The 16,758-nt window shown below is 34.7% G+C and overlaps 2 protein-coding genes and 3 long non-coding RNA genes across 5 annotated transcripts in view; 3 read left to right on the top strand and 2 right to left on the bottom strand.

The window, feature by feature from the left end:
- Positions 1-1,402, top strand: part of LOC148301763 (uncharacterized) — a 1,882-nt gene extending 480 nt beyond the window's left edge. The window contains exons 2-6 of the long non-coding RNA XR_015838757.1: positions 1-182; positions 239-651; positions 712-847; positions 904-971; positions 1,046-1,402. The exon at positions 1-182 is cut by the window's left edge and continues 40 nt beyond it. This is a non-coding gene — a long non-coding RNA (uncharacterized LOC148301763). The remainder of the gene's footprint in view (positions 183-238; positions 652-711; positions 848-903; positions 972-1,045) is intronic.
- A 1,827-nt stretch (positions 1,403-3,229) lies between these two features.
- On the bottom strand, positions 3,230-4,621 carry LOC148301762 (uncharacterized). Its single transcript, XM_088272758.1, has 2 exons — positions 4,256-4,621; positions 3,230-4,050 (listed from the first exon to the last, which is right to left on the bottom strand). The coding sequence occupies exon 2, from the start codon at positions 4,004-4,006 to the stop codon at positions 3,371-3,373; it is 636 nt and encodes a 211-aa protein (XP_088128884.1). The 5' UTR covers positions 4,007-4,050; positions 4,256-4,621; the 3' UTR covers positions 3,230-3,370.
- Positions 4,622-5,865: 1,244 nt separating this feature from the next.
- On the top strand, positions 5,866-6,364 carry LOC148301761 (uncharacterized). Its single transcript, XR_015838758.1, has 3 exons — positions 5,866-6,002; positions 6,074-6,140; positions 6,242-6,364. It is a non-coding gene; the product is annotated as an uncharacterized LOC148301761 (long non-coding RNA).
- A 2,636-nt stretch (positions 6,365-9,000) lies between these two features.
- LOC148301760 (uncharacterized) lies at positions 9,001-10,507 on the bottom strand. The gene is made up of 4 exons (XR_015838756.1): positions 10,461-10,507; positions 10,264-10,416; positions 9,456-10,199; positions 9,001-9,378 (listed from the first exon to the last, which is right to left on the bottom strand). It is a non-coding gene; the product is annotated as an uncharacterized LOC148301760 (long non-coding RNA).
- Positions 10,508-14,426: 3,919 nt separating this feature from the next.
- On the top strand, positions 14,427-16,283 carry LOC148301759 (uncharacterized). The gene is made up of 3 exons (XM_088272757.1): positions 14,427-15,462; positions 15,591-15,752; positions 15,809-16,283. The coding sequence occupies exons 1-3, from the start codon at positions 15,174-15,176 to the stop codon at positions 15,883-15,885; spliced, it is 528 nt and encodes a 175-aa protein (XP_088128883.1). The 5' UTR covers positions 14,427-15,173; the 3' UTR covers positions 15,886-16,283.
- The last annotated feature ends 475 nt before the right edge of the window (positions 16,284-16,758 follow it).

Here is a 16,758-nt window from a genome sequence, read left to right as displayed (position 1 = left end):
ACGAATTGATCAACGAATTGACGATTCCAGGCCCGATTTAGCAGAACCTCTATGGGAAAGGCGGAGCTTATTAGTGTCTGTTTATCCAAAAGAAATCACTCTCCATGAAGGAATACAAAAGAAAAATCGCTTGTTTTGAGAGTATTTCTGAAAACCAAACTCCCGAATACGTGGAAGATCTCGTAAAACATCATATAAAATAAAAAACATGTAAATTGTCAATATGTTACGTTGTTAGTTCTGGAAAAGCATTTCATTCAGCCCTCCTCTTTACGGAGCAGACATCAAACTATCAATCATGGACTAGAGTGCAGGTAGTTGGAATCTTAACAATCTTAAATCAGTCCTTTCGGAAGGTCTCAGAAGTCCGCTCCCTGGAGTTAATACTCCATATTGCTATGTGGGTTCATGGAAAACCCTATTCGGCTGGCACACTGAGGACATGGAGTTGTCCGCAATCAATTACCTCCACTACGGAAAACCTAAATTCTGGTATGGAGTTTGCAATGAGGATCGGGAAGCAATGATCAAGTAAGTACAGAAAGACTTTTTCTAAAACTTTCAGAAATGTCCTGAATACATGAGGCATAAGACTTGTGTATTGAACCCATATACGATTAAAACTCGCCAGCCGGGTCTTCGAATCCATAAGTATGCATACTAATAATAAAAAATATGTACAATATTACTGTGATTATTTTTTTTGTTCAGAATGATACAAAATCCAGGATAGTTTCTCATAGCCTTTAATGGCTCCTTCCACTGTGGCTTCAACTTTGGATTTAACTTTGCAGAGGCTGTGAACTACGCGACTTATAACTGGCTCTAACGCTTTAATAAAGCAGGGGTAGAAGATATATATATATATATTCAATTCATTGTTTTTTATTCATTTCTTTTTAGTATTGCAATTGTCGTAAGGATTCTGTCAAATTATGCCCCCAGCGAAGTGGCCAAGGTTTTATCAACATGTAAAAAATATTAAATATTATTTTATGATTAACACATTGATTATTAATTTTAAAAACCAATTAATTATTTACAGCTAATATAAAAGACGATGAAAGGGTAAAACACTTTATCTAACAACTTAAATAACCAAAAGGACCCGCTAGACACAGATCAAAGAACAACCTTTCTCCGGAGGAGAGCAAAGAACGGGCTGAGAGTGACGAAGACGTCAGAAGGATTCTCAGAAAGAAGCTGATAAAAAAGAGTCATAAAAAAGGAGGCGTTTTGCCGATCCTGAATAGCCATGTCAAAGTGAAAGGAGAAAGCTATATGGTGGAGACGTGGGCTGAATGCTAAAACTGCAAAAAGTGGAGGAGGATCAAGAACAAGCTGTCGAAGAAAAGGCCTTTTACTTGTGCATAGCTACATATCTCCTGTTCCAAAAAATAAGAAAGCAATAGATAGTATCTGAATATAACTTGATGAATTATATATTAGTATGTTGTTTATTTTCTGTTTGGAATTCGATATTTTTGTTAGAAAATCAAAATACTTTCCCATAATTTTATATTTAAATTGTAATAGTTCCTTATATTAGCTATCAATATTTCATATATCAAGTATTTTTGTTTTTCAAGATGTAGATAGGTAGCTAATGAGCTAGGGGAGAGAATACCTAAGAAACTAATAAAAAGTCAACAAAGTCTTCCTTTTTTGTTTGAAATTTCAAAGTAATGGATTGCATATTATTATTATTATATAATTATAAAAATGGGGAAACACTTGTTTTAATACAAGTATTTAATAACAAAAAGACTATGCAATTATTTTTTAGTAATTGTTCCGAATATATTCTGCATTTTTGGGATAAATGAACAACATATCCATTAAATTCTGGAATTGAATCTCTTGCTATTTGTTAAAAATGTTATTTATTGATTTATATCAATGTTTAGTTCCCAATAAATTATGCTAGGTTTTTTAATTTTGATATTTTAGACTATAATATATTAGAATGGAATGCGCACTGGTTTTATTAGTATCAGAATTGATTAATAATAGAAGCGTAAATTTATATATAAAAATATATTTCCAAAATATTAATCTATAACTAACCAGAGACAAAAAAGTGAACCATTCATACTCTTGATAATACATCCCTTAAAATGCAATAAAACGCAATCGAAAATAAAAAAAACTTAAAATCTATTATATCATTTAGTAAGATAGATATAGAAAGCTATAAAAATATATAAATTAGTTAATCATAGTAAAATACTCATACTTACATTTTACCTACTATATACACAACGATCGGACAAATGAAACACCGTACCAATATCTATCCACTCGGGATTCGAAAAAGAGTCAAACCAAACTCTTTCTTGTCTCGAACCTAAGTAGTCTCATCTCATCATTAAAATAAAATCTCAATCCTATTCTTCGAAACGAAAACTAAATCGCACCAAAATGCCAAGCCAAGGCATTTGGTACCAGAAGCAATGAATAAAAAATGATCTCTTCTTCTCCTAAAAGAGTAGCAATAAAATAGAAGAAAGCAATGCGCGCTTCGAGAAAGCCAAGATATGCTCGTTATTCTAGAAAATATAACCTTTGGGTCAGAACGTTAACGACGAAGAATCTCAAAGCTGCACAGTCGAAAATCTCCTCATCATAATCTTCTGAACCTCTAAAAGTTGGTAAACGACTAAGGTTGAGTTTAGACAAACACAACTCAAAGCATACTAAATGGGGTCCCGACCGAAACAGTACTGGGAAGAATATGAAGGTAATGAGTAAAAAACAGGTCGAGAAGAAAAATAGCTTTCAGGACGGAATATAACAAATCGAAATCGTGCTTAAAGAACATTATTACCGAAAGACGAGCTAATAGTATTTTAGAAAACTTTCTGAAGAAATAACTTTGACTGAGACTCTACCGAAAAGAAATAGAAAAATCAGTTGGGAAACAAACGCTGATGTTCGATAATTTTTGGAAAAATAAAAACCTGTCTAGTTTGGTATGGAGTTTAAATCTGCGATTCAGGGTTGATACCTCATGATATACTTTTTTTTATAACTAAATACTAAAATAATCAATCAATCAGCTTCTTGCTTATTTTTTTTTTACATATTTAAGATAATTATCATCTCCAAGTACCACTAATGTAATGTATATAAATTACCCAATAACTAACTCATCGTTAAACTTCTTACTTATATAATGCATATAGCTAATTTGGACAATTTAATATAATAATAAATTAAAATCAAATTCATATGGCAAGAAGTCATGTTTAGCTCTAAATATTATTTTTAGTAGAACGGGAAGGTCATTTAAAGTAGCTTTTTATCGCAAACTATCTTCAGAGAAGATTCGCTGTAATTACATACGTAGCAGATCCACACGCTCCCGCTTTTATCGTGATATATCCTTTCTATCCCCATGCCAATCCCCAAGAGTTTTTATTATCACAGACTTGTCAGAATTGAACCCGATAGCTAGAACTGCATGATTCAAATTCGTATTGCAATTCTCGAAAACTCCGCCTGTATAGAACTGCCAATTCAAAGCATCCACAGCGATTATGGTGGGTCGAGCTCTTATCGCATTCAGTAGGGTGTCCACTCCTGTTCCTATTGTGGATGGGTTACTCTTGCTGACAATTTTGGTGGATTTGAATCGTGAGTCTCGGCAGCTGCCGATTCCATCAAGATAAGGATAACTCTGGGAGACGATGTTGCCGTAAAGAGCAGAGTATTGAATTGCATCTGGTGGCCAGCCTCCGCTGCAGTCGTGATTTATATTCGGCAATCTAATTTTGGCACAGTCCATAATTTGGGAAACTGAATAGTCAATAGCTTGTTTCTTAGATTGAATAGCACTGGCTGCGGAAATAGCGCCGACTGTTACCCAGGCCCAGCAGCTGCCGCAAGTGCCTTGATTTCCGACTGGCGTAATAACCCCTGGTATAGTTCTCCAATCGACCATGGCTTTTTGAGTAGTGACTATTTTTTTCTTTGATTTTTGATTTTGGAATGAAAGGTCAGTCATCGAAAACGAAGTTTTTGGAGGTACTTTTAAGACACATGAACTTTCTAAAATTAATGAAATAAAATATATAGATATTTTTTGTAGGTTAAAATTAGTTATGGCATTGTAAAAATATAATATTAATACGTTTTATAAAAAATAGAGCGACAAAAAAAATAAAAAAAAATGGTAAAACAACATAATAGAGCAATAACAAAGATAATTGATTTGCCCATAAGAAACCAAAGATAAATTATAGGTGAAAATTACTTATGTATTCCTGCTCACTGCGGTCGGCAAAGAAGTGACTCCATACTTTGTTTTGCTGCCTTTCGAATTGAGGGTCTGTATTTTCTTCAAGTTTTGACCAAATACACTTGTCCGATAAGTCGTTTAAGCAGCTCCCAATTTAACCCCAAAACCTTTAGTAGGACTAGTACTTGAGGAAAGACTTGGTTGGCCTGATTGCTTCGAGTTGATTTACTGAAATTTTTTATAAGCATCAGCTCCTGAAGTAAAATCGATCTCTATTTTATCACCAACGGCATTAAGATATACTATTTTTTAGGAAACATTGGTGTCTACTTTTTTTGTTAGTTGCCAAAGACTTATTGGTTAGAAGAGGATGAGAAAAAACACGACCAGCAAGACCATAGAGTCAATAAATTACTAGGAGAAATAAATTTTATTTATCAATAATATCTGATGATATGATTTGATATAATTGCTGATTACAATATAAGTCTCTGCTACTTATGAACTTATTTAAAAACAAATGATATTATTTTTATTGATGCTAGTATTGAGTAATTTAGCAGCGGTTATAAATAGATTTATACTCTATTTCTCTCCCTCCGATATATTTTTCATTATCGTATGCTTTCTATTATTATAGATAATATCTTAATTCCCTAACATTATTATGTTTCAACTTCAAATTATTTATATTGCAAGTATGTATATATCTATATTTTTTAACTGGACAGACATAAATAATACATAATATATATATAAAAAAACATATATAAAATAAAGAGTACATCACCTTTTTTGCCGCTGAAGACCAATTGTATTTATTTGCCAAATACAATAAAAAGGACATTAAAGATATTAGTTGTAATTCGGTTAAGTTGATATAGTTCAGAATTTACTCTACAATGGCGGGCAACTAGGAATTGTCGTTACTAAACATAATTTATATACTCGCCAAATCAAAATCTCAATTATTAACTTTATAATTTTTTGAAAAATATGGAATATTCCTTTATAATCTTATGAAGTAAAAGTATTGTTTGATGACCTATGATGTCGAGTGAATGTTTTATAGGTTTATTTTCAAAAATTGTTTAGGTAACATGATAACATCGGAGACATCAGCATTTCAAGAAATGATTCCAAAGAGAGAAGGTAATGCAATTATTGACTATAACTCAACGTGGTAAGTATTTGATCGTGCTGGATGCCCTTTCCAATTACTTTTAATATACTTATTCGTTCCTTTTTTATTATTTTATGCGAAATTTTATGTTGTTATTCATAAGTAGTCTTCAAAGCTAGATATGCATTTTCTTTTTTAATAGGTTTTTTGTATTATTATTAATTATAGAGAGATTTTCCCATCTGTTATTGCAACATTCAACGAACGGAACCAGCTTTGCATGAATTTAATTATCATGACTTTCTCTAAACTGTGTAATTTATTGAGAACTAAAAAAACGTCATGCATTTTTCGGACATCCTACCGAAATCGATTAATTACAATAGATTGTATAGAGTTTGACAGATAACATTTAAGAAAATATATAACAATATGTTTATGGTAAAAGCAAAAAGTTACTTCGGGTAAGTTTTACAATAAAATTTAAATATCTGAATTAACAAAAATATTTAAAAAATAGAATTTATTCCATAACCAAACATTATAATAATCTACCAATTTCTTCAAATCATCAGCTGAGATACGAAATAGACAGCAGAATGGCATACAAGAGCAACAAATATCCACTCTACAAATACTGTAATTTTTCAAAGTTCGATTAAATAAAAACAATCATATTTTCAAAATAATACAATCATTATAATATATAGATGACCAATCAGAATAGATGTAGTCTAGCCAAAGACCAGTCCGCAATCTGCAAAGACAATCAAACAAGTATTTCAAATAATTATCAAACTTATATAAAAAAATACTTTTTGAATCCAATATTGAACACAACAAAACCCACTAATAAAACATGTATTTTTTGTGAATAGTAACAATCTGATAGCAAGTGATCGACAACAACAAATCTCTCCTCCGAAACATTGGAAGTCATATTTAGCTCCAGAGCTCACGAAAATTTCTTCAAGAGAATACCGTGAATAGGATAGCAGTAATTTTACTCAGCCATCAATAACTTTATCACTCATGGCTAATAATTGTATAAATTCAGGCAACAACTAAGTCTCGTCAACTAACCAGATGAAACTCAAGAACGTCGCGAGTCTTAATTCGCTGAGAAATCCACCCGACCATTCTCCAACTCTGACCAGTAATGACAACATAGCCTTATACTCACCTATCCATATCTCTACCAACTCATATAAAATCCATCCTATTTAATGCAATTAATGTGACTTCAGGCAATCGATCAGCATACCTCAATACTGTTGGTGATGAGAATGAACCACCTAAAAAATAAGACTATGCCAGACGCAAGGAAGAAATCATGAACAGAATCCGACAACTCCAGGATAAAGTGCCTGCTTCTAACCAGGGTCAGGCTGGATATTACACGTCTGGGAAGCGACACAATAATTACGCCAATAACAACAACATAACCAATGCTGATTACTATTACGAGGAGGCGAAACAACAACAATATCAGTATGGTCGAGATGAAGAAGGCTACACTCGGAATCTAGAAGCCAGAGTCACTGCTTTAGAGGACAGAGTCGATTAGCTGATCAGTAGCTTCGAGGCCAGGATCCGTAAGGAGATCCAGGAAGTGGAGAAGAGATTAAGAGCATAATTAGTAGGGAGGTCTAAATGATGAAATATATCCTTAAATATTCTTAGAATATTTTGATAGAGGAGATGTTTCCGACTTGAAAATATAATATAAGTTTTATATAATATAAACCATACCAATAAAATGGTACAAGAAGTATGTTAAATGTTGAATGATCATCTACTTTTGTTTGTCACCTATCACAAGGATTTTTTTTATAAATACTATTTCATATTTATTACACGATAACAAATCCATTCAAATTGAATTTAAATTTATCAAGTACAAACAAGTACTTAATATAAATAGAATATATTGTTATAAATCTAAAATAGGGGAACTGAAAGAATTGTGCTGGTCGACATTTCAAATATAATAACCCACGTTCACACTTTAATCGCCTCCATTGACAAAAATGTAAAAAAGTAAGAACTCTAAGGACTTCAAAGTAGGTGTCCCCCTCACCCCCGTTCAGCTCATCTGGCTCCACTCTCACCACCACTTCATGACAGTCGAGACTGACACAAAGACAAAAAATAGCGAAATCAAGTTCTACAAAGTCAACAGCGGAGTGGAGATTAGATTCGAAAATAGCTCCAGTCCTCCCGATTACTCCATAGTCGATAAAGCCAAATCCTAAATATAGCACATCATCAACGATAATTAAATCAAACTATTGTCGGTGTCTTTCCCCAAATAGGTATACTTAAGGGTCGCCAAAGAGGCTCGCAAACAGTTTCCGAACTCCTACATTATATTCCTGCACTACGAAACATTCGAAAACTGCTGCAAGAAGCTCAAAGACAAGTTCGGAGTCACCAGCACTCTCATCTAGTTCGAAAGGCTAAAAAAGGAGAACCTTCACTTCTGCTTTCTGATCTGTAAAAAGAACTCATTCAGCGAAGTGTTCAAGTACACTGAGAAGCTGCTGCAAATCGACGTGTCCTGTGCCTCCACGACCATCAGCAACAAGCGGGAGAGGATCAGTCTCATGGAGAGTGACGCCATCAGCATCTACCGCAGGGCGCATAGTGTGACCAGTCTTAGAGGTAGTTTCACCAGCGATACGCATACTGAACCATAGCAGCGCTTCAGTCTTAACAATTCCGAAGCTGGAGAAGAAATCTATTAAATAGGAGAAGCTGTGCTAACCCATCTTGACGCGGCAAAACTACGAGAAATCACCCGTACCCGCATGTTCCAGGGTGCGCCAGTAAATGTGGAGCGATATGAAGGCGGTTATTTGGACATAAAAAAGCGTCTTTATTATGCCAACAGGCTGCAGCTCGAGGCCAACCCATTCCTTCAGCAGGCTTGGGCATACGGCGTGGGCGAGGAGTCCGCTAGCAATTGGTGGGTTTCCTTCGTGGTGTAGCGCGTGCACAGCAGCCTGAGGGATATGGCTGGGCGACCGTGGCTACTGCCCCGTCGGCGTAAGTTGGACATGGTGCTGAGAACCTGTAAAGCCATAGATTTTTTGCATAGTAATTTATAAACTCACGGAAACGTGATTCCTTAGAATGTCAAATTTGACAAAGATATGACTCGGGTGATGCTTAGTGCGACACCTTCGAAGAATATACCACCTCATGTACTACTCCATAGCCTGTCAATAAATATTTTATTTATTTTTAACTTCTTTGGATAGATTATATTTTCTAATTTTTTATTTTTTATAGACAAATCCATTTGATTACGATATCAGACTGCTTTTGATTCTAATTTATTGGTTATTTACTGGAGTGCAACTATCCTATGAGGCTTTGTTAAAGAAAATTAGCAACCACCAGGCTCTCTTCACAATGTGCTGTGGCAAAACACAAGGATCTTTAGAAGGGTTCCACTTATTGTGCAATGATTTACTGAGTAAGAAAATACAGCTCAAAGGATTTATACTCTCTCTTGAGAACTTAACCGATAAATAAAATCATTACTGATTAAGATAAAAATATCCATTACTCTTTTTTTTTTCCAATCTTTAAAGAACAGATTGATTATATTAAAAATAATATATTTAACTAGTTTTCTATAAAAAATATAATGGATATGACAAATTGAATAAACAATTACAAAAAAATCAAACAGCTGGGTTTCTGTGAAGATATGGTAGATTACTCATATCGAGTGTTGATTTCTCTCTCACCACAGTAGTTATTATTGGTCGAGGATGTGGTTCCACAAGCTGTTTGGCCGCTTCTCGCTCCAACAACTTACGGATGGAGTGGTTGCTATGGACTCCCTTGAAGTTCCCGTAACTCCTCAGCACCTCGTCTGCTACATTTTTGGCGATTTTTTCCTCCAGATTTGCGTAGCTATTTTTGGAGTGTTTGCTGTGACTATCCCACTCATCGACCCCTTGACTTTTCTTTTACAGTTTCTACTTCAACTATTAGACTCGTTCTAAATATTAATTCATATTTGATAGAATAGTAATATAAGAATAAGTTTAGAGATTAGAGAGTGTTTTATAGGTTTACTTGCTGATTTTTCGGAAGCAACTGACTTTCCACCTGCACTTCTCTAGCTGGCTTGCGACCTTGCGTCTCCATAGTTACTATTATTTTCGTCGTTGCCTTCTACAATCTCTTCCTTTTTCTTAGCTTTTACATATTGCTTCTCCTTCCAATTCTCTTATTTCTTCATATTCTCAATTTTGTCCTTCAGTGACTTCAAGATTGCATTTACCTCCGTGTCTTCGATAAATTGCTCGACGTTTGTGTTTTAGAAGAAATCCAGCAGATCGTCAACCTCTTCTTCTTCTTTCTGTTCCGCCTCTTTCTCTGTGATGGCCCAGGCTGGCTTTTCCTTCTGAGTTTTTTTCCTTTTGAAATCCTTATTCTGGCCATTGTTGTTGTTATTAATCGGAGGTAGTTCTACAGTTCCGGAAAGTGCGAGCTCATTGAGCTTTCTCAGATTCTAAGCATTGAGCTCACCCGTGACGGCATTCGTCTGTTTTTTTCTCACCTATGTCGGAGCAGATGATATGGCGTTATAGGAGGTGGCTGGCTCGTCGAGAATGTTCATCACATTATTCGAAACAGTGTTGTACTAAACTTTCATTGTCCTCCCCTTCTCGCGATCTTGTTCAGCTTGCTCCCGAATCCTATTGAACCTTTCCTCGCTCTCTTGAGCCCTTTGATCCATTTATTATTTTTTCATGATCTGCTTGATCTTGAACTCTTCGAGCCATTTTTTGTGTTTATCCACGATCGGATTGTTGTCTGTAGATTGATAATGAAATCAAATTAATGAAATTTTGAAGGGTTGTAAATTTAAAGAGCCTACTTCTAATGGGTTTAATTTCGAGAACTTTCTTGAACGGACCCAGGCCTATTTGATCAGGAGGAACCACTCTGGCGCAGAAGGGTCTGTCGACTGGAGTTTCCGCGACTTGATTCGGTCTGCTGCAAAGCATGACTCCCTTATAGTTGTTAATATCTAGAATAAGCTCAGAAGAACACAAATGAATTGGATAATTTTACTTTTCGATGGTTCCAGTTACATATTACTATCTTTTGTTTGTTTTGTGTGATAATAGACTATTTTATTTAATATTTACTATTAATTATATATTTTCGATTATAGAATTAACAAGCATAAGTCATAATGTATATCTAATTTTTATTTTTTTTATATTAGTTTGATATGTATAACTTCCAAATTGATCTGTATAGTATTTTTTTACTCTTTATTTTTTAAATAAATAACAGTTGATAAATATATCAGATTAGATGATGCATCGTGTCGAAAGCAAAACTGAAGAGCCCATCTTCAGTAAGGAAAAGAAATCTCAATAAAAAATGAAATAGTTCAGATAATATCTCGTTCAAAAGGATATCGTTCTTCTGATTGTGAAATGTACAACCTATATTTTTTATAGAATCTCTTTTTTTGAATGTGTGCATTATATAGTCTTATTGTCAATAAAGAACGCAAAATAAGAACCATAGAATCTGACCAAAGCTTTTGGTGAGTACTTGGGAGAAATCAAGGCTGATCATACCGAATTCGATGCTCTAAAGAAGAGTTACGAAGAGGAGATAGCGAGAAAGAAACACATACTGAATTAGATTTAGTAGACGAAAAAACAGATACATCTCGCAAAGGAAGAGAAAATCAAGAAGGAATAGGAATAGCGACTTAGAAAGTAAGAGGAAGAAGCAAAGAAAGCAACCAAAAAGCCAGGAAAGAAGTGAACCTATAAATCAATATGGTTTCTGAAAAACAGTTGTTACTTTTTATCAATGATAATCATAGAACTATAATAATAACACAGACCCATAATCTCAAAAATATGTCATTAAAAAAAAGTATTTTACCCGATTGTACTTTAAATAGACTCGAGAAGGCAATATACTTCACGAACAGATCGTCACAATGAACAAGATATAAAATATATAGTTATTTGTTCCCAATCGATCAATTTAAAGAGAAAAAAATATTAGATATCATCGTGACACATATGTTTGCGTTAATATACTGCTGCTATACATCTGCTTGTTTTAGGCCCTCCCGTATTCGACACTTCTCAGTACGTCATCGTTGATCTCAAACTCGTATTCTCCCGGTTCCACCAACGAATATTCTTCAATCACGGGACTGTTCTCGAACTTCCACTGCCTGAGAGTATTAGATTTCGTGGATTTAAGCCCAATCCTTGTTGATAGTGTTTGTTCCCTATTTTCTTTTACTATCTTGTTCGAGGTAGGTATATTCTTTTGGATTGCTCTCACACTTTCTAGTAAAATATTTATGTTATTTTTGAATCTCTGATTTGAGACTGAAGCTCTGGTTGTTTATTTTCTTGTCATTATTGTGAGTGATTCAGTTTTCCGAAAACTTGGATAAATTGTAGAGCAGTTATTACCATGAAGCCGGCTATCTTTGCAAGTTTTAGTGTAAACTAATTTATTTGGTAAAGGCTGTTGTTTCTGTGGAAAGTAATGTTCGCACTGTTTTTTCTATTGAGCCTCAAAATAATGCGAAACACCTTTTTTTCTACTGATTTAGTCAAACGTGGACGGTGCCCTCCAAACCATCAGAGCCCCCTTCGGGTTGTTTCCTAGATTGAAGTAGTGTATATTGTTAGTGGATTTTGTGATCATTATGAGATCGATGTTGCATCTATCAAGTACGTCTCCCGTTTTAGCGAGTAGCCAAAATATAATCTAATATATGCTAAATAAATAAAATTTGAATAATAACGTAAATGTCGAATATAGTGTAATATAAAAATCAATACAAACTGTGTAGGTTTTTTTGTGAAATATTAACATTTTTTTTTGTTACTTGTTGATTTGAACCCAACGATTATACTTTCAGTCTAATGTCTAAGGTTAAAGTAGATTTGTTGACTATGCTTTCAATCGGCTTGGAGTATAACTGGGTGGATCGAGTACTGTCAGTGACGACAAAGCGTGTTGGAAGCAGGGGAAGTTTCCAGCCTAATACTTTGAAAATATGTAGTCTCAAATACTGCGTTCTATTTGGTCCCAATTAAAGTATGTCGTTGTCCAGCATTGTATTGTTATTTATTTTATTTTATTTTATTAAAACTGTTGGCTTTTTTTTTTTTTTTTTTTTGTGATTTGTTAGAATAAACAATAAATAAGTTTATATTTACTATTTTTTTGCTAACTTTAATGAGATTATAGAAGTTGGTAAGTTTAGCCACAAAAATATTAATTAATAATAATATTGTTGGAAAAATTATTTAATTGCTATAGATCTATTACAATTTGTGAGTTGTGTTTAGTTGAATCATTTTTGTCGAATTTTATTGAATCAGGCAATATAGCCAAAAAATAAGCGATCACTAAGAATTAATAAAGAATAGGCCGAGTCCATTTCGGTTTTAAAAAAAAAAACTTAATGTTTACTGTAAAAAGATATAAGGATACAATAATAAGATACTTTTTTAAATATTCCAAAAGTTATTATGTGGAGAAAATCACAAGCGAATAAGAAAGAAATTGTCTAAATCAACCAAATCAAAGCTCTCCACGAGTTCTGTCTGGATCTTCATGGACTCGAACTGGATGCAGAACGAGGATGGATCCCCGAAACTCAACACTTTATTCTCGAAGGTCACCACGTTTCCATGCACGGTGCTATACTCAGTATTGAATGAAGTGCCTGAGCGAAACAACATAAACAGTCCACAATCGGGGTCAACAAATTTGGGTTTCCTAATTGACAACTCCTCCTTCACGTAGGCTCCAATTAGACGGTCTGGAAGCAGAGTGGCGACAAACAGGGGAGACTTGCCTTCACACTTTTCCACGAAGGTCTTCCAGCTGATTCGCTCCGTCTACTTTGCGATATAGTGCAGCCTGGATTTTTTCTTTAGCGCAAGTAAATATGCCTCGTTAGAAGGCATTGTCTTGTAATCTTTTATTATATCCTCTATTTTTTTTGTGAGCTTTGTATCTGTGGAGCGGGCAGTCCGGTAGCTAAGTATGGAGTTACTCAGATTGATGGTCGTGATGCTCCTAAAGGCGGAGTTCGAGGGCTCACGAGTGTGCCCAAATTTTTTGGGTGACTTGCTTTTAAGTTTTAAATAGCATGCTTAACAACAAGGCCTGCCCAAATACAAGAGCTCGCTGTCCGCCTTTTCACAATATATGCAATTGAGCTCGGGAACTATGGTTTGTTCGACGAGGATGTTGACTTTTTTTATGCATTCCTCACAAAGAGTAGACGGAAGGGATTACATCTCTATATTAAAATGAATTAGATTTAGATGTATAAATTACAGGTATAGATGTCTTTTAAATAAAAATATAATTTAAAGTGTATGAAATCTAATTAAAGATGGACTGGATGTTATCATTATATGAAATCTGAGAATTAGATATGGATCTATATTGGATAGGTCATTGATGCAATATAATAATAATGAATAGTATTATTCTTATGAAACATTAGCCCTTGTTTATGAGTACAACGAATTACATTTTAACAATAATTATTTTATTCAAATAATAATAGAAAGAGAATTAAAACTTTAAAATAAAATACTACTTATAATAAGCTGAACAGTATTTAAAAAAATAACAGAATTGAGAAAGAATAATAAAATATCTATGAAACAATTAAAACCCTCGTTTCAAAAAGTTGACGACATCAAAGCCCAACTGAAAAGCATCAATATTCCTGCTGCGTTTCCCGAACCCAAGTATAAAGCGTTTGTCTCACAGAAACTATGTGTGGCAAATGATAAATCCGGTATCTCTAAACAGACCTCATCTAACGCTTCTGCCACATTGCGCAGCAAATAAAAATTAGCAAACGGGATGGTCGCACAAGGATCTGCAGGCAAACTTAGTAAGAGCAATAGCTTCACAAAGAACAAATCAGACTCTTCTTCATCGCGTTACCATTCAAATATCAATCAATCAGCCGAGAACCATAATAATAGTCATCACTATCGAAGTTAAGTCAAAGGTCACAGTGAGCCAAAAAAGACAACCAAAAATAACTTTAGATCGACTCACTCTCACCACAGCTCAACTGACTACGAAAACTTGAAAATGAGGTATCTGAAGAACGTCGAGCGAAATAAAATATCAAAAAAGGAAGTAGCACATCTTTCCAGTTACAGTAAGTCAAATAATATGATTGGCAGGCAAGAAAGTTCGATCAGTTCTTGCGAAGAAGAGGTGAGACCAGAAAAATAGCAAATCCGAAGGTTGATAGACACCATTAAAAATAGAGAGAACCAACAACAGCAAGGCAGTCAGCAGCAGAATCAAAGCAGAACATAAAATGACCCAGATGGCATCAATAAGAGTAGCCATCAGTCTCGCAACAATAATAAGTCAAGCAACGTGAATCGCAATTACAATAGAAACAAAGATGTTTTTTAAAGGATTCCGAGCGTCAGAAACTCGAAAGACTCACGACGAAATCTTTCAGGACAGAAAAGGTCTTAGTAACAGTTGCGGCCGAATACAATATCCATACATAAATCGAACAATCTGAATAAAAGGCAGGGCGAGCACGAAAAATACAATTCTCGTCTTCATCAAAGTTTCCAGATCGAAATTCCTGCCAAAAAAGGACAGTCGGTCAACAGCACCAACCCCGTGACACTTTCATACTGCTACAGAACCAAACAAGGCTTCCTCTCGACAAACCCAAAGAAGGTCAACCAAGATAGTCTCCTTATCAAGACCAATATTCACGCACATAATATGGAAAATACACATCTCTTTGCGGTGGCAGATGGACATGGTCTTTACGGCCATCTCGTATCTCAGTTGATTGCTAAGAATCTAGCGAAGTGCATGGAGGCCTTTTTGAATAATACAAGTGCTGAAGAGGCGTTCGAACTATCCTTTGCGAGGTTACAGCAAATGATTTGTGAGTCTACGAACATAAATTCTACGTGCAGCGGTTCCACCCTCGTGAGTGTGTTAATCAGAAATGATGAACTCTTGTGTGCTAATACTGGAGATTCAAGAGCCATTCTTGCAAGATATGGTAAAAAAATAAATAAAAACATTAAAATTTGGAATATTTAATGTAATTTCAAGAATAAAGATTATTCTGTATTCTATCATTATCGTTATTGTTTGTGTTTTATATATTATTTAATGGAAATTAATTAGGAGACAAAAGAAAATGGGAGATTTTTGAACTATCCAACGACCATAAACCTTCGCTCCCGAAAGAAAGAGAGCGCATCCTACGCATGGGGGGCAGGATCGATACCTTCAGAGATGAGCACGGAAACTGCTTAGGTCCTGAAAGAGTTTGGTTGCCTAATCAAAGTAACTATTATTTTATTTAATCGGTCATTATTTTATTTTCTATTAAATATACACAGAAGTTCAAGGTCTTGCAATGTCGCGATCTATGGGTGATAACATCTCTAAAAACATCGGAGTAATATGCGACCCGTAGCTCCTGAAAATGAGAATCAGCGAGTACGATAGGTTTATCGTGATCGCTTCAGATGGGGTTTGGGAGTTTATCAGTAATGAAGAGATAGTGTAGCTACTCGTGCCTTACTACCGAGCCAATAATATGTAGGAGGGCTGTCAGGCTCTACTGCGATTGTCGCATGAGAGATGGACGGTTGACGATGATAGTGTCGTGGACGACATTACCTTTATAATAATATCTTTGAATAACCAAGAGAAACCAAGGGAGGCAGATTGAAAAAATGGAATAAACATTTTTAAAATAATCTAGTAATGATAGTAGTCAGTCAATTTTCTTCATTTGTTTGAAGGAATATGATTAATGATCATATGGCTTTATTTTTTAATTCTATTGAATGATTGCTATTCCTTAATACTTATATTTTTCTCAATAATATATTTTTTGAAACAAAAACCGAATAAAGTCGTAAAGAAGAAGAAGAAGAAAAAAAACTTTATCAAAAGTAGTAGGATAGAACCAATAGGTCCTTTTTTGTAGTATTTTTAAATTTTATCTTTACTAACAACTATCATGAATTAATGAAATCAATCGTCGCTTCCATAAACTCAGAGTTGATATGCAGCTCATGGTCCGCGAACTCCCACCCAAATAGAGCTGACAATATTTGTCCAGGCACCCGACTATGTTTGTTATTCGTATTTAACCCTTTCACGATATCTTCTTGCAACTCTTGGATCGTATTCTTCCGACTCGCCCTTTTGTTCAGCGTCCTGTTGGTCTGATCTGTGATCATGATTTTGTGATTATTTTGGTTGCTGTTGCGCTGCCGAATATTTCGCAGATAGAACTATTCCTTGATCCTTCTCAGCATGCGAGATGCTTGTTTAAGCT

This window comes from Brachycentrus maculatus, unplaced genomic scaffold (assembly GCF_059751285.1).
Source record: "Brachycentrus maculatus isolate JH-2025_06_01 unplaced genomic scaffold, ASM5975128v1 h1tg000521l, whole genome shotgun sequence".
Classification (NCBI taxonomy): Eukaryota; Metazoa; Arthropoda; class Insecta; order Trichoptera; family Brachycentridae; genus Brachycentrus; species Brachycentrus maculatus.
Note: the sequence above shows the minus strand (reverse complement) of the source record. Positions and strands in the feature narration are given on the sequence as shown.

Coding starts and splice junctions, on each gene's coding strand:
- LOC148301759 (XM_088272757.1), top strand. CDS start 15,174: ATGGAAAATACACATCTCTTTGCGGTGGCAGATGGACATGGTCTTTAC. Junction 15,463..15,590: donor AGCCATTCTTGCAAGATATG/GTAAAAAAATAA, acceptor GAAATTAATTAG/GAGACAAAAGAAAATGGGAG. Junction 15,753..15,808: donor AGTTTGGTTGCCTAATCAAA/GTAACTATTATT, acceptor AAATATACACAG/AAGTTCAAGGTCTTGCAATG.
- LOC148301762 (XM_088272758.1), bottom strand. CDS start 4,006: ATGACTGACCTTTCATTCCAAAATCAAAAATCAAAGAAAAAAATAGTC.